Source organism: Paralichthys olivaceus, chromosome 7, assembly GCF_024713975.1.
Source record: "Paralichthys olivaceus isolate ysfri-2021 chromosome 7, ASM2471397v2, whole genome shotgun sequence".
NCBI lineage: Eukaryota > Metazoa > Chordata > Actinopteri > Pleuronectiformes > Paralichthyidae > Paralichthys > Paralichthys olivaceus.
In genome coordinates, this window is record NC_091099.1 from 26,362,217 (window position 1) to 26,388,470 (window position 26,254).

Genomic DNA, 26,254 nt, shown 5'->3' on the forward strand with positions numbered 1-26,254 from the left:
TCCATTGTCATCAACCTTTTTTATTGCAAAACTTCAAAATGTGTATTAAAATGTTGATGGAGACATAGATAGTAGGGGTGTAAATCACCAGCTTTATCACAATACTATATTATATCGATTTGTTTGGAGGACGATACAATGTTTGCCGATCACAAAGTCTGTCACGATACAATTTCAATTTGATTCCATTCACAAGCCTGTGATCGATATGATGTGATACCATATGCCTATCTCACACAATCATTTACATTTATATCAACTCACAAAAAACAACTAAAATATGATTTGATCATTTTATTTCTAAGGTCTTCCAGGCATCAGGCATTAAATGAAAAACCACATTCTTCTTAAGTAATAAAAAATAATAAAAATAGACCACCTGTTCACTATAGTTTCACATTTCTCATGTTAAAGTGCATTTTTTTATCAGTTAACTTAAAGAGCCCTTGATGACCTTTCAATCATACAGAAAAATTCACATCCTATAAAACAAAACTGAAAGAACTTTTAAGTCCTTTTTTATATAAATTAAAGTAGGATTTTTGTGTAAACCCTCACTCTTTTTTAGTGTCTCAAACAAAACATTTTTTAAAGAGCTTAACCTTAACCTATTCTTCCAAGTGCAAATGCAGTTCAGTCATCCTGCATCATCCCTATTGTATCCACTACTTCTTGGGATAAACATTATTCTTAGCAAAAACTAAAAAAGACATTTCAGTTGGAGAACAAGTTAGAACAAAACAAATGTAAACAATTCCACATAGTGTATTAGTAAAATACTTCAACAAAGTCCTTTGCATGTAATCATTATTAATGTGGTGACAGCTCTTGGGCTTTTACTGTCAGATCTCTACAACTGTCCTCCAGTTTTCTTCTTTGAAAGGTTTTTCTTCAAAAAACACAGCTGATCAACATGTTCAGGAGACAAAACACTGCGCTCTGAACGCACAATGTCACCTGCTGGCCGCCATACTCACGGCCTCTCCCCTCGTGTTGGACGGCCGGTGGCGCAACCTCAGGAGGGCAGCGTCGATTCCACTCATTTCAATCACTATTATATTAAATTGTTTAATTTGGTATTGTTCTTTTCTATCAGTTGTAGGATTTATTCTGTTTTGTATTTTCCTTATTTTGTGGCTGAGTTGTGCATTATCTGATTTCTTTCTTGAGTGTTTATTTTATTTTGTTATTATTGATTCGGAGTGTGTGCATGTGTGTGCATGTGCGTGCATTTAATGTGTTTTAATTAGTAATCATTGTTTATTTCTGTTATTGCTATCAGGCTATATTTTGAGCACTTATGGCATTATTTTAACTTTTCCTTTTGTGTTGGACAGGTGCTGTGGGCCCCCAGCGGCAGCTCAAACTCCCTGGTGGTGGTGTTCATCACGATCCCTTTTTTAGTTGGTGTGCTGTCTCAAGGGGGGCTAGGTTATGATCCCTCTTCCCTTTTTGCTCCCCTGCCGCTGAGGTAAGCCCCAGCCCTGTCCTTCCTCCTTATTTTCCCTGGTAGTTAATATCTATTGTTTATTTTTGTATTGTTAAATATTAATTTCAATTGTAATAAAAATATATTTTTATATGGAACGCTCTCTGCCCTCTGTGGATAATTGGATGTGTGCGACCTTTATTTATTAATTTATTCATTTCCTAGGGGTGAAATTCCCCTAGGTGGTGTTGTTGCGAACAACCACAACCCAGTCTGCCACATAAGTATGGGCTAGCTCTCTGGAGGTCTTGACAATCTGGCTGGGGTCCATAGTGAAGAAGGTGTCACCAAAGAGATCCTCAAGTGCCTTTGACTTCTTGGAAGCAGGGACATAATCTAAAATGACACTGAACACAATGTTTTACTATTTCAGAGGATAAAATATCTTACACTCCAAACACTTATTAGCGTATTGTTAATTAACTCATTCAATTGTCTATAACATTGAATCAAACACTTTCCACAAAAAGGGAACACACACCTTGTTCAGTGGCTTGAACCTGGGATGCAGTCACCAAGTCAGGTTGATCAGTGGTTTGGTCACCAGATGAGTGAGGAGGTGCATTCTCAACCTATGCCACTGTGCCATTCTGTAGATGATTAAAACAGACACACACACAAAACAAACGTAAAGCATGTCAACCATAAAATAATTATAGTTTTTCTACCACAAATAAACAAATGAAAATATTATCTTACTTTCTGCTCCCACAGCTCTGCAGCCTTGTGTATGAGACACTGGAAAGTTGTCTTGTCATCACTTAGGAATGGCAGCTTCTTGAACCTTGTTTCTAAGGCAGATGCTCTCTGCAGGACCTGCTGCACGTCGACATATCGCTGCTGAAGCCCCGGACCATCGCCTGCTTCATCTCTCTTACTAAAGTGGAGTCTTCCTCTGAGATACTGAAATGCTCCAACAACTTAGCTGTGAGAGGTGCAATCATAGATGCCATGGGCTGCTTTTCCTCACACATGATGGTGGTGGGACTTTTCACTGGTCCGAGTAGTTTTACCAAGTCTTTAGCTGTAGTGATGTCTCCTTTGCTGAGTGTATGCACCTCGTTTGCACGTTTCCTCAGTTTTTTGTCCAGTAGTGAAGCAGACACTGCAGCTTGTTGTTCCAGAAATCGTTCTAACATTTCAGTTACAGAGGTTGCTACCATGCTTCGGTGGAAAAATGACCGACTCGTCTCACTCTGCACAGAAGACGTGCAGCAGCAGCACATTTCAGGCCTTTCTGTGTGGCCAAGTTTATAGTATGTCCGAAGCATTTCATATGTGGTGACAGATTTGCCTCTACTTTGGCGACGGACATGTTGCTGGCATTATCTGTTACAAGCGCAGGTTTTTTATACACTATATTCCACTCCACGCATGCCTCCTTCAAAACTGTGCCAAGATTTACTCCTGTGTGTGTGTCGTTTAAAATCCATGTCTGAAGAACATAATCTTTCATTTGCCAGTCATTGTCAATATGATGACAGGTCACAGTTACATAGGCTTCTGTTGTACATGACATCCATCCATCTGTAGTGATAGCGACTCTGTCCGTATAAAAATAACTCACGTTTAACTTAATCTTTAACTTGACTGTACAGTCTCGGTATGCAAGTTTCACTGAAGTGCTGCCTCAACGGTATTGTATATTTCGGCTCCAGAGTATGCAGTAGCTGTGCCTGGCCAAGTTCATTGTGTTTCCCGAGTATTTATCTCGCACTGGCACTGTTTGCATATGGCGTGAGTTTTGTCTGTTGAGCCGTCTTTCCGTCGGAATACGAAATTTTTCCACACCGCTGATTTATTTCTAAGAGGAGAGCGAATGTCGTCATCATCATCCTTATCTTGGCTGCTTGTGCTAGCCATGGCGCCGCCGTTCACATTGTTTGAAGGCGGCAGGGGTGTGCACATACAGACTTGCCATGTGAATTTCAAAATAAAGGCGTCTCTTGACGATGACGATGTGGATTGATGTTGTCATTGTGCATCGATGTAATTGGATCGTTATTTAATTAATTAATGTATCGATTTGGATTGATGTATTGTTACGCCCCTAATAGCTAGTGTGTGTTTTATTAAGTTGTTGCAGTTATGTAAGTTAAGATAAATTAAGAGACAGTTTCTTGCAGCAGAGCAGTTTTTCAGATTATACACAAACTTTCTGAAAGCTCTAAGCACTTTGACTCATTCACAGATTTATTGACATTCTCTGTTCTTTCTCTCTCCACACTCGCGCGCACACACACACATATGAAGGCCTTACATATCCCTCCATGGCGCGCCCCCACTGTATTTAAGCAACCTCATCCAACCAGAAGGCTACAATCATCAAACTCAGGTTTGCTCTCCATCCCCAACACCAAACAACAAACTTTTGGAGACAGAGCCTTCGGTGTCGCAGGAACTCTCTCCCTGCCAAAATACGCAACGCTGAATCTGTTGAAATCTTCAAAAACGCCTCAAGTACCACCTCTTCACTAAGGCCTTTGGCCTCAGTTAATGCTACATCCTGCTGCTAAATTCGATCCTGTTTTGTATAATTACTTTTTTCTTTTCTATTCTTTTATGTTTTCACAATTATATGTAAAGCATCCTTGGTGCTGACCCAGAGTATGCCAGCAAAGAGCAAGAAACTAGTTTTTAAAGTATTTAATGCATTCAGCATGTTTGTTATCTCTCAACGATACACACAATGAGATTTCGCAACAAAAACATGAAAACACATAAGTGTCAAAAGAGAGAGAGAGAGAGAGAGTCGTAATAAAGAGACCAGATATTTGCAATACCGCCCCCTGAGAGGCTTCAACTATGACAAGCTAAGCTAAGAAATGATCCGAGATCGGATCGTAGTAGGAATCAGAAACGCAAACCTGAGAAAAATTACAGTTGATCCAAATCTCTCATTGGCAAAAACAATAACACCAGTCAGACAAAATAAGGAAGTCAAGAAACAGTAACTAGTGATTAGATGAGAAAATGCTTAAACCAAAGAAGCAAATGTGTATGCATTAGCTGAACGAAAAAATGGGAAATTTATGAGGGCAGCAACAGCACAGAAAAATCAGAGAACCAAAAGCGGAAAAAGTCCTCAGCATGCATGGAAGCAGTGTCCAGCTAGAGAGATGGGGTGTTGAAAAGGCAAAAAGAAAGGCCATATGCAGCAGTGTGTAGGACAGTACAGAGGGTGGAAGCAATTGAGGAAATGTGCATTCATTGGAACCATTCAAATAAATAAGTGGTCCCAACAAACATCCACTAACTGAACTGGGCACATTCAACAAGTCTAGAAAAGGGAAATATATGTAGTGAAGTATGTGGTTTGGTCTCCAAGCTATCCAGAGTTTGCCACTGCTGAAACAGGTTGCATCAATCCATGCTATGGGAAATAACATCAGAACAATGTTCCCAACAGTGTTCTCAGGCTTAGGGAAGATGCAAGGTAATACTGTCAGCTCCTCGATGTGTAGCTCTACCCCTTCTGGAAGGGAAGTCAGAACTTAAAAGAGTGGAAAATGTGGGAGTCAACCAACAAATTCAAGAGTGGTGTGCAGAGATGGTGGTTGTGCCCAAACCCAATGGAAACAAAAAGAATCTGTGTAGACAACAAGACTTAATGAAAGTGTGCGTCGAGAGAGACACATCTGTGGATGACACTCTTGTCATCCATCGAGACCAGGCAGCAGAGTTGCAGTTCTACACACTTCTCTGTGCTTCTGGATCAGTCACCTACATCTATGATAAAGACTGTGTCTGCCCCCAAAACTCATAATGTCCCCATTAGACAGATAGGAAAGAGAGGAGCAGTCCGCAGTAACCTGGTAAAAATCAACACAACCCATGCCACAGAATCTAAACATATTAAAATTAAATGTGGCTTACTAAACATCAGATGACTCAGGTCCAAATCTCTACTGATCAATGACCTGATTAGTGTTCACAAATTTGATTTATTCAGTATAACAGAATCCTGGCTCCAACAGGATGAATTTGTGATCCTAAATGAAGCTATACCTCCTTCTCGTCCTCGTCCTTCTGCCTGATGCGTTGCTTGTCGGGCCATGAGGGCTGCAGGTTTCTCTCCAGGGTAGGCAGTGTTGTTCGAATCTTCCGGCCCATTAGTAGTTCAGCTGGGCTGGCGATGAGAGGGTCCTTCAGTTTTGATATTCGCTTTGCGGTCTGCACCACCCTCTCCGCATGACCGTTGCCTTGTGCGTTGTGTGGGCTCGAGGTGATGTGTTCGAAGTCAAGCTCGCGGGCGAGGTCTTGAAACTTGGTGCTTGTGAACTGTGGCCTGTTGTTGCTGACGATCACTTCTGGAATGCCATAACGGGCGCATATAGCTTTCAGTTTCAGAGAGACATGAGTGCTTGTTGTTTTCATGTGCAGTATCTCGATGTATCTTGAGTAGTATTCTGAGATGATTAAGTAGTTCTGTTTGTTATGCTCACATAGGTCCAGAGCTATGCGCTTACCATGGTCTGTCGGGGAGCGGGGTAGAGATCAGCGGCTCCTTCTGCTGTGCTCTTCTCAACTTGCAGCAGGACTGACACGACCAGATCTTGTGTTTCAGCTGTGAGGAAATGCCGGGCCACCAGACAGCGGCGTTTGCCCTGTCCCGACACTTCGAGAGCCCTTGATGTCCTTCGTGGATTCTATCGAGGATGTCTGCCCTCAGCGTCCCTGGTATCACGATGCGGCTTCCTCTGATGACCATTCCATTATACTCTGAAAGTTCATCCATTAAAGAGAAGTACTCACGTATGTTACATGGTACCTGGCATGCATGGTCTGGCCAACCTGACATGATGTACCTGATGACTGTCTGCAGTTTCTCATCAGCTGCAGTAGCTGCTCGGATGTTATTCATCTTTTGCGGAGTAGCTGGCACACTGTCCATGACTGCTGCAATGTAGCACTCGACTTCAGAGTGTGTGTCTCTCCCGTCCTCTGCGTTACTCAGAGGGCTCCGTGAAGCCTAGTTTATGCTTCTGCGTCACGTCTACGCCGGCCGTAGCCTGACATGCGCCTCCCAAAAATCCTAACTACGCGGACGTCGACGGGGACCGTAAGCGCTGTGATTGGTCCGCTCAGAACGTAAGTTCCGGCAGTTGCTTTTCCGGTCTTTCTTCCTCGTCGTAAAAACCACCTCCGCAAACGTTTTCTTTGTAGCTTGCGCTTCAACATTTGCAATATAAGCATTTGTTCTTCAATATTGATGAGCTCCAACAACAAAAACAGCTGCTCCACCTCGGTCGCCATTGTTTACTGTTGTTTACTTTACGGAAGAAAAAGCGAGGATTCGGCTATAACCACACAAACACACCGCTACACCCCCTAGCGGCATGGCGGTGAATTGCAGAGCAACGCGTTCCCTCGACGCAGAACTTCGAATGCTCAACGACCTACGGCGTAGGTACGGCGTCGACGTGACGCAGAAGCATAAACTAGGCTTGACAGTGTGTCTGCCACAACAAGGGTCTTCCCCGGCGCATACGCAGCTACAGGCTTAAAGCTCATGAGCCATATGAGAAGTCTCTGGCACCTTAATGGGACGTTGTCTAAGTCCTTACTGTTCAGTAGTGGGACCAGGGGCTTGTGGTCCATCACGAGTTCAAAACTCTCAAGGCCGTAGAGGTATTTTTCAAACCGCTCACAGGCCCAGGCACTCCTTCTCAATCTGCGCGTATCTGGTCTCTGCATCAGTCAGCCTCCTTGAGCAGTATGCGACTGGTTTCTAGTCTTGTCCATGGAGCTGCAACAGCACTCCACTGAGCCCATAGCTGCTTGCATCAGCTGAGACAGCGGTGGGTCTGTTGACGTCATAAAACGCTAACACAGGCGATGTCATCAGGAGCTCTTTCAGCTTCTCAAAATCTGTGTGTTGTGTGGGGCCCCAGGTCCATGCTGTCTTGGACCGGAGCAACTCGTACAGCGGCTGGCCCACTGTGGACAGGTTCGGCACATATTTACCGAGATAGTTCAGCATGACAACGTTTGAGCTTGTGGACGTTCTCTTGTGCAGCGAGCTCCCGGATGGCTTGCACCTTTGCTGGATCCAACCGCACGCCTGTGGCATCGACCACCTGGCCCAGGAAGTTGAGCTGCTCCTGTCTGAGCTTACACTTTTCCTTATTGAGCTTGAGCCCAGCAGACTCGACTCTCTCCAGGACCTTCTGGAGATGGAGGTCATGTTCTTCCATATCCTTTCTGTACAGAACAATATCATCCATAAAAACTGAGACGCCCCGTAGGCCTTGAAGTGTCTCTGACATTTTCCTGTGGAAAATTTCTGGGGCGCTCGTTATCCCGAACAGTAAGCGCCGGAAACAAAACCTGCCAAATGGCGCGATGAATGTGGTGAGTCGGCTGCTCTCACTGTGCAGAGGAATTATATATGTGTACTGAAGTATATACTGTCTTCTGACGGTCTCGTGTATCGAAGATTTGTGGATCTGTGGTCTAGTTTTGGAGCTGTTGTGCTCATAAGGTCTCCTCCATAACTCTTATAGGCACTGAACCTGGTATTGATGGCTTTGAAGTAAAGATAAATTACATTAAACAATCAAAGTCAAATATGACATCATAGACACTGTCACATTTGACATCATAGACACTGTCACATGTGACATCACAGAAGCTGTCACATGGGACATCACAGACACTGTTTAGTTAAATGTGATATTAAACAAACAGTTTTCCATGATATGAGCCCTACAATCATTTCTTTTTAGATGTGAATCTAAAATGTGAAGAATGAAAGTCTGAAAATACATCTCGTTTTTTAAAATCAGAAGTGACCACATTAGTAGGAGCGAGGGGTGGAGCCTGACTGAGAGCTCGAGGACACTGCATGCCCTCCTCGACCTGCACCCATTGGACATTACTAGCTTTCAATCACATCATATACACATCATATATTTGACTCTATATGGAACCATGACTTACAAAATGAACACCAGGGTGTATTGAGGAAGAAACAAGAGATGATTGATTCAATTTCAAATGTCTTTATTTTTTTAAGAATGGTTTCTCTCTTGTGACAAATGTACTTATTGTAAGTTGCTTTGGACAAAAGCATCTGCTAAATGCCCTAAATGTAAATATTTTCTTCATTTCCTTTGCCGCTTCTCCTCCTTCTCTCTGTCTAGTTTGTCTCTCTGCTCCTGCCTCTTCTTCTCTTGCAGCTCCTTCTTTTGCCTCTTCTCTGCCTCTTTCTTTGCTTTCTTTTGCTCCTCTTGAATCCTTGCCTTGTCCTTATCGGTCATCAAGGCCAGTTCCTGAAAAGACAGAGACGACAAGTGTTTAGATATTTTCTCTTTCAAAAGTCTGAATAAGAAACAAACTTAAAGTGCAACAAGTTCTTATTCAGATCAAACAGAGCTGATGCGACTTACCTGAAGCTTGATCTGTTTCAGAATGAGCAGCTTTAGTATGTCTGCCTCATGCTTGGCCGCCCACATCTGCTCAGTATTGCTGACCAGTTTCTCCAGCTCCTTGATTTTTGTGAAGCCAGCCTCCTTCTCAGCCTGCTCACTACTGAGATGGTCCTCCAGAGTGTTAACTTTCGTCTCCCACTCAGTCTTGTTCTGGAGGATCCTTGCCTCGATGGCTTGCTGCACGGAGATGAGCCTCTGGTTGCTGGCTTCCAGTGCCATATTCTGACTGCTGAGACTGTTGATCACCTGATCCGTATAGACAATTCTGGCCTCACGTTTGGTCACCCACTTCTCTTCTGTGACCTTGAGCTGTCTCTCCAGCTCCTTGATTCGATTGGAGCCAGCCTCCTTCTCCACCCGCTCACTACTGAGATGGTCCTCCAGAGTGTTAACTTTAGTCTCCCACTCAGTCTTGTTCTGGAGGATCCTTGCCTCCATGGCTTGCTGCATGGACAGGAGTTTCTTGTTGCTGGCTTCCAGTGCCTTATTTTGACTGGTGAGACTGTTGATCAGCTGATCCGTTTGGACAATTCTGGCCTCATGTTTGGTCACCCACTTCTCTTCTGTGACCTTGAGCTGTCTCTCCAGCTCCTTGATTCTACTGGAGCCAGCCTCCTTCTCTGCCTGCTCACGGCTGAGCTCGTGCTTCAGAGCCTTGATTTCTGACTGCCAGTCAGGCTCGTTCTGGAGAACTTTTGTCCCCATAGCTTTGAGCTTGGTTGTGAGCTCATTGATTTCCTCTTCCAGTGCCATTTTCTCATGCACTGTCCTGTCGATCACCTGTTCCCTCTGTTTAATGGAGTACTCCAGCTCATTGACGTGGTTGCACCTTTGCTTTAGGTCACGTCTGATCTTGTGGATCTCTGCCTGCTGGCTTTGACAACGAGTACTCAAGGACCTGTAGTCCTTCTCTTGGAGCCTCAACTCTTTCTTGGCATCCTTAAGGTCGAGCTGTAGTTCTTCCTTGAGTTTTTCATAATCTGCATTCTGCATGCTCTCCTTTTCCTTTTTCCATGAAGCTTCTTTGCAGGACATGGCGATCTTCAGACTGGCATTTTCATGAGCCAGATGCATATTCTTAGAATCCAAATTCTGCTTTTCCTCAAGGAGGTCCTCAAACAATTTCTCGTGGTCTGGCACCTGAAAGACACGAACAAACATATAACAGTTAAAAACACAGTCCCACACTCACTTTGAATTAAATGTTGATGAACCAGACCAACAAATCATTGATTTAACCACCAGTACATTTAAATACAGTTTCTTCAATTCTGTTAAATACAGTCTCTACATACTATGGATGTCACGATATGAAATTTTGGCGCAGAGTCAGAGGAAATATCACGGTTTCAGGATTTACACGATTATTGATTAAATGAAAAACAAACAATATATAGCTAATGATATAACTAATTAACTACAATATTTATTATTATTGTCAACAATTACGTTTACGTTTAATTACGTGACTTGCGAGAGATTTCACCACGCAGTGCACACACAAATTAAAACAAATCACTAGTATGCTACTGCTAGCATTCTAGCATTAGCACCAATGTGATGGGTTCATTTAAAGTCCATCCCCTCACAGAAAAAATATTTTTGAGTTTGAGACAAACATTGGAAAAATAAAATAAAATCATCGATGTGTCCTGCTTAGAAACCTTACCCTTCCTGACTTGTTCTTTGGCATGTTGGCTAAATATAGGGGTATTATATATGTGTACTGAAGTATATACTGTCTTCTGACGGTCTCGTGTATCGAAGATTTGTGGATCTGTGGTCTAGTTTTGGAGCTGTTGTGCTCATAAGGTCTCCTCCATAACTCCTATAGGCACTGAACCTGGTAGTGATGGCTTTGAAGTAAAGATAAATTACATTAAACAATCAAAGTCAAATATGACATCATAGACACTGTCACATTTGACATCATAGACACTGTCACATGTGATATCACAGAAGCTGTCACATGGGACATCACAGACACTGTTTAGTTAAATGTGATATTAAACAAACAGTTTTCCATGATATGAGCCCTACAATCATTTCTTTTTAGATGTGAATCTAAAATGTGAAGAATGAAAGTCTGAAAATACATCTTGTTTTTTAAAATCAGAAGTGACCACATTAGTAGGAGCGAGGGGTGGAGCCTGACTGAGAGCTCGAGGACACTGCATGCCCTCCTCGACCTGCACCCATTGGACATTACTAGCTTTCAATCACATCATATACACATCATATATTTGACTCTATATGGAACCATGACTTACAAAATGAACACCAGGGTGTATTGAGGAAGAAACAAGAGATGATTGATTCAATTTCAAATGTCTTTATTTTTTTAAGAATGGTTTCTCTCTTGTGACAAATGTACTTATTGTAAGTTGCTTTGGACAAAAGCATCTGCTAAATGCCCTAAATGTAAATATTTTCTTCATTTCCTTTGCCGCTTCTCCTCCTTCTCTCTGTCTAGTTTGTCTCTCTGCTCCTGCCTCTTCTTCTCTTGCAGCTCCTTCTTTTGCCTCTTCTCTGCCTCTTTCTTTGCTTTCTTTTGCTCCTCTTGAATCCTTGCCTTGTCCTTATCGGTCATCAAGGCCAGTTCCTGAAAAGACAGAGACGACAAGTGTTTAGATATTTTCTCTTTCAAAAGTCTGAATAAGAAACAAACTTAAAGTGCAACAAGTTCTTATTCAGATCAAACAGAGCTGATGTGACTTACCTGAAGCTTGATCTGTTTCAGAATGAGCAGCTTTATGTCTGCCTCATGCTTGGCCGCCCACATCTGCTCAGTATTGCTGAACAGTTTCTCCAGCTCCTTGATTTTTGTGAAGCCAGCCTCCTTCTCAGCCTGCTCACTACTGAGATGGTCCTCCAGAGTGTTAACTTTCGTCTCCCACTCAGTCTTGTTCCGGAGGATCCTTGCCTCGATGGTTTGCTGCACAGAGATGAGCCTCTGGTTGCTGGCTTCCAGTGCCATATTCTGACTGCTGAGACTGTTGATCACCTGATCCGTATAGACAATTCTGGCCTCATGTTTGGTCACCCACTTCTCTTCTGTGACCTGGAGCTGTCTCTCCAGCTCCTTGATTTTTGTGAAGCCAGCCTCCTTCTCAGCCTGCTCACTACTGAGATGGTCCTCCAGAGTGTTAACTTTCGTCTCCCACTCAGTCTTGTTCTGGAGGATCCTTGCCTCCATGGCTTGCTGCATGGACAGGAGTTTCTTGTTGCTGGCTTCCAGTGCCTTATTTTGACTGGTGAGACTGTTGATCAGCTGATCCATTTGGACAATTCTGGCCTCATGTTTGGTCACCCACTTCTCTTCTGTGACCTTGAGCTGTCTCTCCAGCTCCTTGATTCTACTGGAGCCAGCCTCCTTCTCTGCCTGCTCACGGCTGAGCTCGTGCTTCAGAGCCTTGATTTCTGACTGCCAGTCAGGCTCGTTCTGGAGAACTTTTGTCCCCATAGCTTTGAGCTTGGTTGTGAGCTCATTGATTTCCTCTTCCAGTGCCATTTTCTCATGCACTGTCCTGTCGATCACCTGTTCCCTCTGTTTAATGGAGTACTCCAGCTCATTGACGTGGTTGCACCTTTGCTTGAGGTCACGTCTGATCTTGTGGATCTCTGCCTGCTGGCTTTGACAACAAGTACTCAAGGACCTGGAGTCCTTCTCTTGGAGCCTCAACTCTTTCTTGGCATCCTTAAAGTCGAGCTGTAGTTCTTCCTTGAGTTTTTCATAATCTGCATTCTGCATGCTCTCCTTTTCCTTTTTCCATGAAGCTTCTTTGCAGGACATGGCGATCTTCAGACTGGCATTTTCATGAGCCAGATGCATATTCTTAGAATCCAAATTCTGCTTTTCCTCAAGGAGGTCCTCAAACAATTTCTCGTTGTCTGGCACCTGAAAGACACGAACAAACATATAACAGTTAAAAACACAGTCCCACACTCACTTTGAATTAAATGTTGATGAACCAGACCAACAAATCATTGATGTAACCACCAGTACATTTAAATACAGTTTCTTCAATACTGTTAAATACAGTCTCTACATACTATGGATGTCACGATATGAAATTTTGGCGCAGAGCCAGAGGAAATATCACGGTTTCAGGATTTACACGATTATTGATTAAATGAAAAACAAACAATATATAGCTAATGATATAACTAATTAACTACAATATTTATTATTATTGTCAACAATTACGTTTAATTACGTGACTTGCGAGAGATTTCACCACGCAGGGCACACACAAATTAAAAAAAATCACTAGTATGCTACTGCTAGCATTCTAGCATTAGCACCAATGTGATGGGTTCATTTAAAGTCCATCCCCTCACAGAAAAAATATTTTTGAGTTTGAGACAAACATTGGAAAAATAAAATAAAATCGTCGATGTGTCCTGCTTAGAAACCTTACCCTTCCTGACTTGTTCTTTGGCATGTTGGCTAAATATAGGGGTATTATATATGTGTACTGAAGTATATACTGTCTTCTGACGGTCTCGTGTATCGAAGATTTGTGGATCTGTGGTCTAGTTTTGGAGCTGTTGTGCTCATAAGGTCTCCTCCATAACTCCTATAGGCACTGAACCTGGTAGTGATGGCTTTGAAGTAAAGATAAATTACATTAAACAATCAAAGTCAAATATGACATCATAGACACTGTCACATTTGACATCATAGACACTGTCACATGTGACATCACAGAAGCTGTCACATGGGACATCACAGACACTGTTTAGTTAAATGTGATATTAAACAAACAGTTTTCCATGATATGAGCCCTACAATCATTTCTTTTTAGATGTGAATCTAAAATGTGAAGAATGAAAGTCTGAAAATACATCTTGTTTTTTAAAATCAGAAGTGACCACATTAGTAGGAGCGAGGGGTGGAGCCTGACTGAGAGCTCGAGGACACTGCATGCCCTCCTCGACCTGCACCCATTGGACATTACTAGCTTTCAATCACATCATATACACATCATATATTTGACTCTATATGGAACCATGACTTACAAAATGAACACCAGGGTGTATTGAGGAAGAAACAAGAGATGATTGATTCAATTTCAAATGTCTTTATTTTTTTAAGAATGGTTTCTCTCTTGTGACAAATGTACTTATTGTAAGTTGCTTTGGACAAAAGCATCTGCTAAATGCCCTAAATGTAAATATTTTCTTCATTTCCTTTGCCGCTTCTCCTCCTTCTCTCTGTCTAGTTTGTCTCTCTGCTCCTGCCTCTTCTTCTCTTGCAGCTCCTTCTTTTGCCTCTTCTCTGCCTCTTTCTTTGCTTTCTTTTGCTCCTCTTGAATCCTTGCCTTGTCCTTATCGGTCATCAAGGCCAGTTCCTGAAAAGACAGAGACGACAAGTGTTTAGATATTTTCTCTTTCAAAAGTCTGAATAAGAAACAAACTTAAAGTGCAACAAGTTCTTATTCAGATCAAACAGAGCTGATGTGACTTACCTGAAGCTTGATCTGTTTCAGAATGAGCAGCTTTATGTCTGCCTCATGCTTGGCCGCCCACATCTGCTCAGTATTGCTGAACAGTTTCTCCAGCTCCTTGATTTTTGTGAAGCCAGCCTCCTTCTCAGCCTGCTCACTACTGAGATGGTCCTCCAGAGTGTTAACTTTCGTCTCCCACTCAGTCTTGTTCCGGAGGATCCTTGCCTCGATGGTTTGCTGCACAGAGATGAGCCTCTGGTTGCTGGCTTCCAGTGCCATATTCTGACTGCTGAGACTGTTGATCACCTGATCCGTATAGACAATTCTGGCCTCATGTTTGGTCACCCACTTCTCTTCTGTGACCTGGAGCTGTCTCTCCAGCTCCTTGATTTTTGTGAAGCCAGCCTCCTTCTCAGCCTGCTCACTACTGAGATGGTCCTCCAGAGTGTTAACTTTCGTCTCCCACTCAGTCTTGTTCTGGAGGATCCTTGCCTCCATGGCTTGCTGCATGGACAGGAGTTTCTTGTTGCTGGCTTCCAGTGCCTTATTTTGACTGGTGAGACTGTTGATCAGCTGATCCATTTGGACAATTCTGGCCTCATGTTTGGTCACCCACTTCTCTTCTGTGACCTTGAGCTGTCTCTCCAGCTCCTTGATTCTACTGGAGCCAGCCTCCTTCTCTGCCTGCTCACGGCTGAGCTCGTGCTTCAGAGCCTTGATTTCTGACTGCCAGTCAGGCTCGTTCTGGAGAACTTTTGTCCCCATAGCTTTGAGCTTGGTTGTGAGCTCATTGATTTCCTCTTCCAGTGCCATTTTCTCATGCACTGTCCTGTCGATCACCTGTTCCCTCTGTTTAATGGAGTACTCCAGCTCATTGACGTGGTTGCACCTTTGCTTGAGGTCACGTCTGATCTTGTGGATCTCTGCCTGCTGGCTTTGACAACAAGTACTCAAGGACCTGCAGTCCTTCTCTTGGAGCCTCAACTCTTTCTTGGCATCCTTAAAGTCGAGCTGTAGTTCTTCCTTGAGTTTTTCATAATCTGCATTCTGCATGCTCTCCTTTTCCTTTTTCCATGAAGCTTCTTTGCAGGACATGGCGATCTTCAGACTGGCATTTTCATGAGCCAGATGCATATTCTTAGAATCCAAATTCTGCTTTTCCTCAAGGAGGTCCTCAAACAATTTCTCGTTGTCTGGCACCTGAAAGACACGAACAAACATATAACAGTTAAAAACACAGTCCCACACTCACTTTGAATTAAATGTTGATGAACCAGACCAACAAATCATTGATGTAACCACCAGTACATTTAAATACAGTTTCTTCAATACTGTTAAATACAGTCTCTACATACTATGGATGTCACGATATGAAATTTTGGCGCAGAGCCAGAGGAAATATCACGGTTTCAGGATTTACACGATTATTGATTAAATGAAAAACAAACAATATATAGCTAATGATATAACTAATTAACTACAATATTTATTATTATTGTCAACAATTACGTTTAATTACGTGACTTGCGAGAGATTTCACCACGCAGGGCACACACAAATTAAAAAAAATCACTAGTATGCTACTGCTAGCATTCTAGCATTAGCACCAATGTGATGGGTTCATTTAAAGTCCATCCCCTCACAGAAAAAATATTTTTGAGTTTGAGACAAACATTGGAAAAATAAAATAAAATCGTCGATGTGTCCTGCTTAGAAACCTTACCCTTCCTGACTTGTTCTTTGGCATGTTGGCTAAATATAGGGGTATTATATATGTGTACTGAAGTATATACTGTCTTCTGACGGTCTCGTGTATCGAAGATTTGTGGATCTGTGGTCTAGTTTTGGAGCTGTTGTGCTCATAAGGTCTCCTCCATAACTCTTATAGGCACTGAACCTGGTATTGATGGCTTTGAAGTAAAGATAAATTACATTAAACAATCAAAGTCAAATATGACATCATAGACACTGTCACATTTGACATCATAGACACTGTCACATGTGACATCACAGAAGCTGTCACATGGGACATCACAGACACTGTTTAGTTAAATGTGATATTAAACAAACAGTTTTCCATGATATGAGCCCTACAATCATTTCTTTTTAGATGTGAATCTAAAATGTGAAGAATGAAAGTCTGAAAATACATCTTGTTTTTTAAAATCAGAAGTGACCACATTAGTAGGAGCGAGGGGTGGAGCCTGACTGAGAGCTCGAGGACACTGCATGCCCTCCTCGACCTGCACCCATTGGACATTACTAGCTTTCAATCACATCATATACACATCATATATTTGACTCTATATGGAACCATGACTTACAAAATGAACACCAGGGTGTATTGAGGAAGAAACAAGAGATGATTGATTCAATTTCAAATGTCTTTATTTTTTTAAGAATGGTTTCTCTCTTGTGACAAATGTACTTATTGTAAGTTGCTTTGGACAAAAGCATCTGCTAAATGCCCTAAATGTAAATATTTTCTTCATTTCCTTTGCCGCTTCTCCTCCTTCTCTCTGTCTAGTTTGTCTCTCTGCTCCTGCCTCTTCTTCTCTTGCAGCTCCTTCTTTTGCCTCTTCTCTGCCTCTTTCTTTGCTTTCTTTTGCTCCTTTTGAATCCTTGCCTTGTCCTTATCGGTCATCAAGGCCAGTTCCTGAAAAGACAGAGACGACAAGTGTTTAGATATTTTCTCTTTCAAAAGTCTGAATAAGAAACAAACTTAAAGTGCAACAAGTTCTTATTCAGATCAAACAGAGCTGATGTGACTTACCTGAAGCTTGATCTGTTTCAGAATGAGCAGCTTTATGTCTGCCTCATGCTTGGCCGCCCACATCTGCTCAGTATTGCTGACCAGTTTCTCCAGCTCCTTGATTTTTGTGAAGCCAGCCTCCTTCTCAGCCTGCTCACTACTGAGATGGTCCTCCAGAGTGTTAACTTTCGTCTCCCACTCAGTCTTGTTCCGGAGGATCCTTGCCTCGATGGTTTGCTGCACAGAGATGAGCCTCTGGTTGCTGGCTTCCAGTGCCATATTCTGACTGCTGAGACTGTTGATCACCTGATCCGTATAGACAATTCTGGCCTCATGTTTGGTCACCCACTTCTCTTCTGTGACCTGGAGCTGTCTCTCCAGCTCCTTGATTCGATTGGAGCCAGCCTCCTTCTCCACCCGCTCACTACTGAGATGGTCCTCCAGAGTGTTAACTTTCGTCTCCCACTCAGTCTTGTTCTGGAGGATCCTTGCCTCCATGGCTTGCTGCATGGACAGGAGTTTCTTGTTGCTGGCTTCCAGTGCCTTATTTTGACTGGTGAGACTGTTGATCAGCTGATCCATTTGGACAATTCTGGCCTCATGTTTGGTCACCCACTTCTCTTCTGTGACCTTGAGCTGTCTCTCCAGCTCCTTGATTCTACTGGAGCCAGCCTCCTTCTCTGCCTGCTCACGGCTGAGCTCGTGCTTCAGAGCCTTGATTTCTGACTGCCAGTCAGGCTCGTTCTGGAGAACTTTTGTCCCCATAGCTTTGAGCTTGGTTGTGAGCTCATTGATTTCCTCTTCCAGTGCCATTTTCTCATGCACTGTCCTGTCGATCACCTGTTCCCTCTGTTTAATGGAGTACTCCAGCTCATTGACGTGGTTGCACCTTTGCTTGAGGTCACGTCTGATCTTGTGGATCTCTGCCTGCTGGCTTTGACAACGAGTACTCAAGGACCTGCAGTCCTTCTCTTGGAGCCTCAACTCTTTCTTGGCATCCTTAAAGTCGAGCTGTAGTTCTTCCTTGAGTTTTTCATAATCTGCATTCTGCATGCTCTCCTTTTCCTTTTTCCATGAAGCTTCTTTGCAGGACATGGCGATCTTCAGACTGGCATTTTCATGAGCCAGATGCATATTCTTAGAATCCAAATTCTGCTTTTCCTCAAGGAGGTCCTCAAACAATTTCTCGTTGTCTGGCACCTGAAAGACACGAACAAACATATAACAGTTAAAAACACAGTCCCACACTCACTTTGAATTAAATGTTGATGAACCAGACCAACAAATCATTGATGTAACCACCAGTACATTTAAATACAGTTTCTTCAATTCTGTTAAATACAGTCTCTACATACTATGGATGTCACGATATGAAATTTTGGCGCAGAGCCAGAGGAAATATCACGGTTTCAGGATTTACACGATTATTGATTAAATGAAAAACAAACAATATATAGCTAATGATATAACTAATTAACTACAATATTTATTATTATTGTCAACAATTACGTTTAATTACGTGACTTGCGAGAGATTTCACCACGCAGGGCACACACAAATTAAAAAAAATCACTAGTATGCTACTGCTAGCATTCTAGCATTAGCACCAATGTGATGGGTTCATTTAAAGTCCATCCCCTCACAGAAAAAATATTTTTGAGTTTGAGACAAACATTGGAAAAATAAAATAAAATCGTCGATGTGTCCTGCTTAGAAACCTTACCCTTCCTGACTTGTTCTTTGGCATGTTGGCTAAATATAGGGGTATTATATATGTGTACTGAAGTATATACTGTCTTCTGACGGTCTCGTGTATCGAAGATTTGTGGATCTGTGGTCTAGTTTTGGAGCTGTTGTGCTCATAAGGTCTCCTCCATAACTCTTATAGGCACTGAACCTGGTATTGATGGCTTTGAAGTAAAGATAAATTACATTAAACAATCAAAGTCAAATATGACATCATAGACACTGTCACATTTGACATCATAGACACTGTCACATGTGACATCACAGAAGCTGTCACATGGGACATCACAGACACTGTCAGTTAAATGTGATATTAAACAAACAGTTTTCCATGATATGAGCCCTACAATCATTTCTTTTTAGATGTGAATCTAAAATGTGAAGAATGAAAGTCTGAAAATACATCTTGTTTTTTAAAATCAGAAGTGACCACATTAGTAGGAGCGAGGGGTGGAGCCTGACTGAGAGCTCGAGGACACTGCATGCCCTCCTCGACCTGCACCCATTAGACATTACTAGCTTTCAATCACATCATATACACATCATATATTTGACTCTATATGGAACCATGACTTACAAAATGAACACCAGGGTGTATTGAGGAAGAAACAAGAGATGATTGATTCAATTTCAAATGTCTTTATTTTTTTAAGAATGGTTTCTCTCTTGTGACAAATGTACTTATTGTAAGTTGCTTTGGACAAAAGCATCTGCTAAATGCCCTAAATGTAAATATTTTCTTCATTTCCTTTGCCGCTTCTCCTCCTTCTCTCTGTCTAGTTTGTCTCTCTGCTCCTGCCTCTTCTTCTCTTGCAGCTCCTTCTTTTGCCTCTTCTCTGCCTCTTTCTTTGCTTTCTTTTGCTCCTCTTGAATCCTTGCCTTGTCCTTATCGGTCATCAAGGCCAGTTCCTGAAAAGACAGAGACGACAAGTGTTTAGATATTTTCTCTTTCAAAAGTCTGAATAAGAAACAAACTTAAAGTGCAACAAGTTCTTATTCAGATCAAACAGAGCTGATGCGACTTACCTGAAGCTTGATCTGTTTCAGAATGAGCAGCTTTAGTATGTCTGCCTCATGCTTGGCCGCCCACATCTGCTCAGTATTGCTGACCAGTTTCTCCAGCTCCTTGATTTTTGTGAAGCCAGCCTCCTTCTCAGCCTGCTCACTACTGAGATGGTCCTCCAGAGTGTTAACTTTCGTCTCCCACTCAGTCTTGTTCTGGAGGATCCTTGCCTCGATGGCTTGCTGCACGGAGATGAGCCTCTGGTTGCTGGCTTCCAGTGCCATATTCTGACTGCTGAGACTGTTGATCACCTGATCCGTATAGACAATTCTGGCCTCACGTTTGGTCACCCACTTCTCTTCTGTGACCTTGAGCTGTCTCTCCAGCTCCTTGATTCGATTGGAGCCAGCCTCCTTCTCCACCCGCTCACTACTGAGATGGTCCTCCAGAGTGTTAACTTTAGTCTCCCACTCAGTCTTGTTCTGGAGGATCCTTGCCTCCATGGCTTGCTGCATGGACAGGAGTTTCTTGTTGCTGGCTTCCAGTGCCTTATTTTGACTGGTGAGACTGTTGATCAGCTGATCCGTTTGGACAATTCTGGCCTCATGTTTGGTCACCCACTTCTCTTCTGTGACCTTGAGCTGTCTCTCCAGCTCCTTGATTCTACTGGAGCCAGCCTCCTTCTCTGCCTGCTCACGGCTGAGCTCGTGCTTCAGAGCCTTGATTTCTGACTGCCAGTCAGGCTCGTTCTGGAGAACTTTTGTCCCCATAGCTTTGAGCTTGGTTGTGAGCTCATTGATTTCCTCTTCCAGTGCCATTTTCTCATGCACTGTCCTGTCGATCACCTGTTCCCTCTGTTTAATGGAGTACTCCAGCTCATTGACGTGGTTGCACCTTTGCTTGAGGTCACGTCTGATCTTGTGGATCTCTGCCTGCTGGCTTTGACAACGAGTACTCAAGGACCTGTAGTCCTTCTCTTGGAGCCTCAACTCTTTCTTGGCATCCTTAAGGTCGAGCTGTAGTTCTTCCTTGAGTTTTTCATAATCTGCATTCTGCATGCTCTCCTTTTCCTTTTTCCATGAAGCTTCTTTGCAGGACATGGCGATCTTCAGACTGGCATTTTCATGAGCCAGATGCATATTCTTAGAATCCAAATTCTGCTTTTCCTCAAGGAGGTCCTCAAACAATTTCTTACTAGGTAAGGTTTCTAAGCAGGACACATCGACGATTTTATTTTATTTTTCCAATGTTTGTCTCAAACTCAAAAATATTTTTTCTGTGAGGGGATGGACTTTAAATGAACCCATCACATTGGTGCTAATGCTAGAATGCTAGCAGTAGCATACTAGTGATTTTTTTTAATTTGTGTGTGCCCTGCGTGGTGAAATCTCTCGCAAGTCACGTAATTAAACGTAAACGTAATTGTTGACAATAATAATAAATATTGTAGTTAATTAGTTATATCATTAGCTATATATTGTTTGTTTTTCATTTAATCAATAATCGTGTAAATCCTGAAACCGTGATATTTCCTCTGGCTCTGCGCCAAAATTTCATATCGTGACATCCATAGTATGTAGAGACTGTATTTAACAGAATTGAAGAAACTGTATTTAAATGTACTGGTGGTTAAATCAATGATTTGTTGGTCTGGTTCATCAACATTTAATTCAAAGTGAGTGTGGGACTGTGTTTTTAACTGTTATATGTTTGTTCGAGTCTTTCAGGTGCCAGACCACGAGAAATTGTTTGAGGACCTCCTTGAGGAAAAGCAGAATTTGGATTCTAAGAATATGCATCTGGCTCATGAAAATGCCAGTCTGAAGATCGCCATGTCCTGCAAAGAAGCTTCATGGAAAAAGGAAAAGGAGAGCATGCAGAATGCAGATTATGAAAAACTCAAGGAAGAACTACAGCTCGACCTTAAGGATGCTAAGAAAGAGTTGAGGCTCCAAGAGAAGGACTACAGGTCCTTGAGTACTCGTTGTCAAAGCCAGCAGGCAGAGATCCACAAGATCAGACGTGACCTCAAGCAAAGGTGCAACCACGTCAATGAGCTGGAGTACTCCATTAAACAGAGGGAACAGGTGATCGACAGGACAGTGCATGAGAAAATGGCACTGGAAGAGGAAATCAATGAGCTCACAACCAAGCTCAAAGCTATGGGGACAAAAGTTCTCCAGAACGAGCCTGACTGGCAGTCAGAAATCAAGGCTCTGAAGCACGAGCTCAGCCGTGAGCAGGCAGAGAAGGAGGCTGGCTCTAGTAGAATCAAGGAGCTGGAGAGACAGCTCAAGGTCACAGAAGAGAAGTGGGTGACCAAACATGAGGCCAGAATTGTCCAAACGGATCAGCTGATCAACAGTCTCACCAGTCAAAATAAGGCACTGGAAGCCAGCAACAAGAAACTCCTGTCCATGCAGCAAGCCATGGAGGCAAGGATCCTCCAGAACAAGACTGAGTGGGAGACTAAAGTTAACACTCTGGAGGACCATCTCAGTAGTGAGCGGGTGGAGAAGGAGGCTAGCTCCAATCGAATCAAGGAGCTGGAGAGACAGCTCAAGGTCACAGAAGAGAAGTGGGTGACTAAACATGAGGCCAGAATTGTCTATACGGATCAGGTGATCAACAGTCTCAGCAGTCAGAATATGGCACTGGAAGCCAGCAACCAGAGGCTCATCTCTGTGCAGCAAACCATCGAGGCAAGGATCCTCCGGAACAAGACTGAGTGGGAGACGAAAGTTAACACTCTGGAGGACCATCTCAGTAGTGAGCAGGCTGAGAAGGAGGCTGGCTTCACAAAAATCAAGGAGCTGGAGAAACTGGTCAGCAATACTGAGCAGATGTGGGCGGCCAAGCATGAGGCAGACATAAAGCTGCTCATTCTGAAACAGATCAAGCTTCAGGTAAGTCACATCAGCTCTGTTTGATCTGAATAAGAACTTGTTGCACTTTAAGTTTGTTTCTTATTCAGACTTTTGAAAGAGAAAATATCTAAACACTTGTCGTCTCTGTCTTTTCAGGAACTGGCCTTGATGACCGATAAGGACAAGGCAAGGATTCAAGAGGAGCAAAAGAAAGCAAAGAAAGAGGCAGAGAAGAGGCAAAAGAAGGAGCTGCAAGAGAAGAAGAGGCAGGAGCAGAGAGACAAACTAGACAGAGAGAAGGAGGAGAAGCGGCAAAGGAAATGAAGAAAATATTTACATTTAGGGCATTTAGCAGATGCTTTTGTCCAAAGCAACTTACAATAAGTACATTTGTCACAAGAGAGAAACCATTCTTAAAAAAATAAAGACATTTGAAATTGAATCAATCATCTCTTGTTTCTTCCTCAATACACCCTGGTGTTCATTTTGTAAGTCATGGTTCCATATAGAGTCAAATATATGATGTGTATATGATGTGATTGAAAGCTAGTAATGTCCAATGGGTGCAGGTCGAGGAGGGCATGCAGTGTCCTCGAGCTCTCAGTCAGGCTCCACCCCTCGCTCCTACTAATGTGGTCACTTCTGATTTTAAAAAACGAGATGTATTTTCAGACTTTCATTTTTCACACTTTAGATTCACATCTAAAAAGAAATGATTGTAGGGCTCATATCATGGAAAACTGTTTGTTTAATATCACATTTAACTGACAGTGTCTGTGATGTCCCATGTGACAGCTTCTGTGATGTCACATGTGACAGTGTCTATGATGTCAAATGTGACAGTGTCTATGATGTCATATTTGACTTTGATTGTTTAATGTAATTTATCTTTACTTCAAAGCCATCAATACCAGGTTCAGTGCCTATAAGAGTTATGGAGGAGACCTTATGAGCACAACAGCTCCAAAACTAGACCACAGATCCACAAATCTTCGATACACGAGACCGTCAGAAGACAGTATATACTTCAGTACACATATATAATACCCCTATATTTAGCCAACATGCCAAAGAACAAGTCAGGAAGGGTAAGGTTTCTAAGCAGGACACATCGACGATTTTATTTTATTTTTCCAATGTTTGTCTCAAACTCAAAAATATTTTTTCTGTGAGGGGATGGACTTTAAATGAACCCATCACATTGGTGCTAATGCTAGAATGCTAGCAGTAGCATACTAGTGATTTTTTTTAATTTGTGTGTGCCCTGCGTGGTGAAATCTCTCGCAAGTCACGTAATTAAACGTAATTGTTGACAATAATAATAAATATTGTAGTTAATTAGTTATATCATTAGCTATATATTGTTTGTTTTTCATTTAATCAATAATCGTGTAAATCCTGAAACCGTGATATTTCCTCTGGCTCTGCGCCAAAATTTCATATCGTGACATCCATAGTATGTAGAGACTGTATTTAACAGAATTGAAGAAACTGTATTTAAATGTACTGGTGGTTACATCAATGATTTGTTGGTCTGGTTCATCAACATTTAATTCAAAGTGAGTGTGGGACTGTGTTTTTAACTGTTATATGTTTGTTCGTGTCTTTCAGGTGCCAGACAACGAGAAATTGTTTGAGGACCTCCTTGAGGAAAAGCAGAATTTGGATTCTAAGAATATGCATCTGGCTCATGAAAATGCCAGTCTGAAGATCGCCATGTCCTGCAAAGAAGCTTCATGGAAAAAGGAAAAGGAGAGCATGCAGAATGCAGATTATGAAAAACTCAAGGAAGAACTACAGCTCGACTTTAAGGATGCCAAGAAAGAGTTGAGGCTCCAAGAGAAGGACTGCAGGTCCTTGAGTACTCGTTGTCAAAGCCAGCAGGCAGAGATCCACAAGATCAGACGTGACCTCAAGCAAAGGTGCAACCACGTCAATGAGCTGGAGTACTCCATTAAACAGAGGGAACAGGTGATCGACAGGACAGTGCATGAGAAAATGGCACTGGAAGAGGAAATCAATGAGCTCACAACCAAGCTCAAAGCTATGGGGACAAAAGTTCTCCAGAACGAGCCTGACTGGCAGTCAGAAATCAAGGCTCTGAAGCACGAGCTCAGCCGTGAGCAGGCAGAGAAGGAGGCTGGCTCCAGTAGAATCAAGGAGCTGGAGAGACAGCTCAAGGTCACAGAAGAGAAGTGGGTGACCAAACATGAGGCCAGAATTGTCCAAATGGATCAGCTGATCAACAGTCTCACCAGTCAAAATAAGGCACTGGAAGCCAGCAACAAGAAACTCCTGTCCATGCAGCAAGCCATGGAGGCAAGGATCCTCCAGAACAAGACTGAGTGGGAGACGAAAGTTAACACTCTGGAGGACCATCTCAGTAGTGAGCGGGTGGAGAAGGAGGCTGGCTCCAATCGAATCAAGGAGCTGGAGAGACAGCTCCAGGTCACAGAAGAGAAGTGGGTGACCAAACATGAGGCCAGAATTGTCTATACGGATCAGGTGATCAACAGTCTCAGCAGTCAGAATATGGCACTGGAAGCCAGCAACCAGAGGCTCATCTCTGTGCAGCAAACCATCGAGGCAAGGATCCTCCGGAACAAGACTGAGTGGGAGACGAAAGTTAACACTCTGGAGGACCATCTCAGTAGTGAGCAGGCTGAGAAGGAGGCTGGCTTCACAAAAATCAAGGAGCTGGAGAAACTGGTCAGCAATACTGAGCAGATGTGGGCGGCCAAGCATGAGGCAGACATAAAGCTGCTCATTCTGAAACAGATCAAGCTTCAGGTAAGTCACATCAGCTCTGTTTGATCTGAATAAGAACTTGTTGCACTTTAAGTTTGTTTCTTATTCAGACTTTTGAAAGAGAAAATATCTAAACACTTGTCGTCTCTGTCTTTTCAGGAACTGGCCTTGATGACCGATAAGGACAAGGCAAGGATTCAAAAGGAGCAAAAGAAAGCAAAGAAAGAGGCAGAGAAGAGGCAAAAGAAGGAGCTGCAAGAGAAGAAGAGGCAGGAGCAGAGAGACAAACTAGACAGAGAGAAGGAGGAGAAGCGGCAAAGGAAATGAAGAAAATATTTACATTTAGGGCATTTAGCAGATGCTTTTGTCCAAAGCAACTTACAATAAGTACATTTGTCACAAGAGAGAAACCATTCTTAAAAAAATAAAGACATTTGAAATTGAATCAATCATCTCTTGTTTCTTCCTCAATACACCCTGGTGTTCATTTTGTAAGTCATGGTTCCATATAGAGTCAAATATATGATGTGTATATGATGTGATTGAAAGCTAGTAATGTCCAATGGGTGCAGGTCGAGGAGGGCATGCAGTGTCCTCGAGCTCTCAGTCAGGCTCCACCCCTCGCTCCTACTAATGTGGTCACTTCTGATTTTAAAAAACAAGATGTATTTTCAGACTTTCATTCTTCACATTTTAGATTCACATCTAAAAAGAAATGATTGTAGGGCTCATATCATGGAAAACTGTTTGTTTAATATCACATTTA

General features: G+C 42.6%; 6 protein-coding genes and 1 long non-coding RNA gene across 7 annotated transcripts; 1 reads left to right on the plus strand and 6 right to left on the minus strand.

Annotated features, from left to right (window-relative positions):
- Positions 1-381: 381 nt before the first annotated feature.
- Positions 382-3,521, minus strand: LOC138410876 (uncharacterized). Its single transcript, XR_011243520.1, has 3 exons — positions 2,189-3,521; positions 1,971-2,079; positions 382-1,836 (listed from the first exon to the last, which is right to left on the minus strand). It is a non-coding gene; the product is annotated as an uncharacterized lncRNA (long non-coding RNA).
- Positions 3,522-8,477: 4,956 nt separating this feature from the next.
- On the minus strand, positions 8,478-10,770 carry LOC138410875 (calponin homology domain-containing protein DDB_G0272472-like). Its single transcript, XM_069528879.1, has 3 exons — positions 10,592-10,770; positions 8,881-10,062; positions 8,478-8,763 (listed from the first exon to the last, which is right to left on the minus strand). Exons 1-3 carry the CDS (start codon positions 10,613-10,615, stop codon positions 8,596-8,598), a joined length of 1,374 nt encoding a protein of 457 aa, XP_069384980.1. The 5' UTR covers positions 10,616-10,770; the 3' UTR covers positions 8,478-8,595.
- Positions 10,771-11,238: 468 nt separating this feature from the next.
- LOC138410879 (centrosomal protein of 83 kDa-like) lies at positions 11,239-13,859 on the minus strand. The gene is made up of 3 exons (XM_069528899.1): positions 13,344-13,859; positions 11,642-12,820; positions 11,239-11,524 (listed from the first exon to the last, which is right to left on the minus strand). The coding sequence occupies exons 1-3, from the start codon at positions 13,365-13,367 to the stop codon at positions 11,357-11,359; spliced, it is 1,371 nt and encodes a 456-aa protein (XP_069385000.1). The 5' UTR covers positions 13,368-13,859; the 3' UTR covers positions 11,239-11,356.
- A 131-nt stretch (positions 13,860-13,990) lies between these two features.
- On the minus strand, positions 13,991-16,388 carry LOC138410878 (centrosomal protein of 83 kDa-like). The gene is made up of 3 exons (XM_069528898.1): positions 16,096-16,388; positions 14,394-15,572; positions 13,991-14,276 (listed from the first exon to the last, which is right to left on the minus strand). The coding sequence occupies exons 1-3, from the start codon at positions 16,117-16,119 to the stop codon at positions 14,109-14,111; spliced, it is 1,371 nt and encodes a 456-aa protein (XP_069384999.1). The 5' UTR covers positions 16,120-16,388; the 3' UTR covers positions 13,991-14,108.
- A 314-nt stretch (positions 16,389-16,702) lies between these two features.
- On the minus strand, positions 16,703-19,392 carry LOC138410880 (calponin homology domain-containing protein DDB_G0272472-like). The gene is made up of 3 exons (XM_069528901.1): positions 18,848-19,392; positions 17,146-18,324; positions 16,703-17,028 (listed from the first exon to the last, which is right to left on the minus strand). The coding sequence occupies exons 1-3, from the start codon at positions 18,869-18,871 to the stop codon at positions 16,861-16,863; spliced, it is 1,371 nt and encodes a 456-aa protein (XP_069385002.1). The 5' UTR covers positions 18,872-19,392; the 3' UTR covers positions 16,703-16,860.
- Positions 19,393-19,493: 101 nt separating this feature from the next.
- Positions 19,494-21,233, minus strand: LOC138410881 (calponin homology domain-containing protein DDB_G0272472-like). The gene is made up of 2 exons (XM_069528902.1): positions 19,897-21,233; positions 19,494-19,779 (listed from the first exon to the last, which is right to left on the minus strand). The coding sequence occupies exons 1-2, from the start codon at positions 21,010-21,012 to the stop codon at positions 19,612-19,614; spliced, it is 1,284 nt and encodes a 427-aa protein (XP_069385003.1). The 5' UTR covers positions 21,013-21,233; the 3' UTR covers positions 19,494-19,611.
- Positions 21,234-21,458: 225 nt separating this feature from the next.
- LOC138410847 (calponin homology domain-containing protein DDB_G0272472-like) lies at positions 21,459-23,080 on the plus strand. Its single transcript, XM_069528592.1, has 2 exons — positions 21,459-22,779; positions 22,897-23,080. Exons 1-2 carry the CDS (start codon positions 21,580-21,582, stop codon positions 23,062-23,064), a joined length of 1,368 nt encoding a protein of 455 aa, XP_069384693.1. The 5' UTR covers positions 21,459-21,579; the 3' UTR covers positions 23,065-23,080.
- The last annotated feature ends 3,174 nt before the right edge of the window (positions 23,081-26,254 follow it).

Excerpts from the sequence above, each read along its gene's own strand:
- LOC138410875 (XM_069528879.1), bottom strand. The coding sequence starts at position 10,615 with ATGCCAAAGAACAAGTCAGGAAGG. Across the intron at positions 10,063-10,591 it reads CAAAGAACAAGTCAGGAAGG|GTGCCAGACCACGAGAAATT; the intron begins GTAAGGTTTCTA and ends CGTGTCTTTCAG. Across the intron at positions 8,764-8,880 it reads TGAAACAGATCAAGCTTCAG|GAACTGGCCTTGATGACCGA; the intron begins GTAAGTCGCATC and ends CTGTCTTTTCAG.
- LOC138410879 (XM_069528899.1), bottom strand. The coding sequence starts at position 13,367 with ATGCCAAAGAACAAGTCAGGAAGG. Across the intron at positions 12,821-13,343 it reads CAAAGAACAAGTCAGGAAGG|GTGCCAGACAACGAGAAATT; the intron begins GTAAGGTTTCTA and ends CGTGTCTTTCAG. Across the intron at positions 11,525-11,641 it reads TGAAACAGATCAAGCTTCAG|GAACTGGCCTTGATGACCGA; the intron begins GTAAGTCACATC and ends CTGTCTTTTCAG.
- LOC138410878 (XM_069528898.1), bottom strand. The coding sequence starts at position 16,119 with ATGCCAAAGAACAAGTCAGGAAGG. Across the intron at positions 15,573-16,095 it reads CAAAGAACAAGTCAGGAAGG|GTGCCAGACAACGAGAAATT; the intron begins GTAAGGTTTCTA and ends CGTGTCTTTCAG. Across the intron at positions 14,277-14,393 it reads TGAAACAGATCAAGCTTCAG|GAACTGGCCTTGATGACCGA; the intron begins GTAAGTCACATC and ends CTGTCTTTTCAG.
- LOC138410880 (XM_069528901.1), bottom strand. The coding sequence starts at position 18,871 with ATGCCAAAGAACAAGTCAGGAAGG. Across the intron at positions 18,325-18,847 it reads CAAAGAACAAGTCAGGAAGG|GTGCCAGACAACGAGAAATT; the intron begins GTAAGGTTTCTA and ends CGTGTCTTTCAG. Across the intron at positions 17,029-17,145 it reads TGAAACAGATCAAGCTTCAG|GAACTGGCCTTGATGACCGA; the intron begins GTAAGTCACATC and ends CTGTCTTTTCAG.
- LOC138410881 (XM_069528902.1), bottom strand. The coding sequence starts at position 21,012 with ATGCATCTGGCTCATGAAAATGCCAGTCTGAAGATCGCCATGTCCTGC. Across the intron at positions 19,780-19,896 it reads TGAAACAGATCAAGCTTCAG|GAACTGGCCTTGATGACCGA; the intron begins GTAAGTCGCATC and ends CTGTCTTTTCAG.
- LOC138410847 (XM_069528592.1), top strand. The coding sequence starts at position 21,580 with ATGTTTGTTCGAGTCTTTCAGGTGCCAGACCACGAGAAATTGTTTGAG. Across the intron at positions 22,780-22,896 it reads TGAAACAGATCAAGCTTCAG|GAACTGGCCTTGATGACCGA; the intron begins GTAAGTCACATC and ends CTGTCTTTTCAG.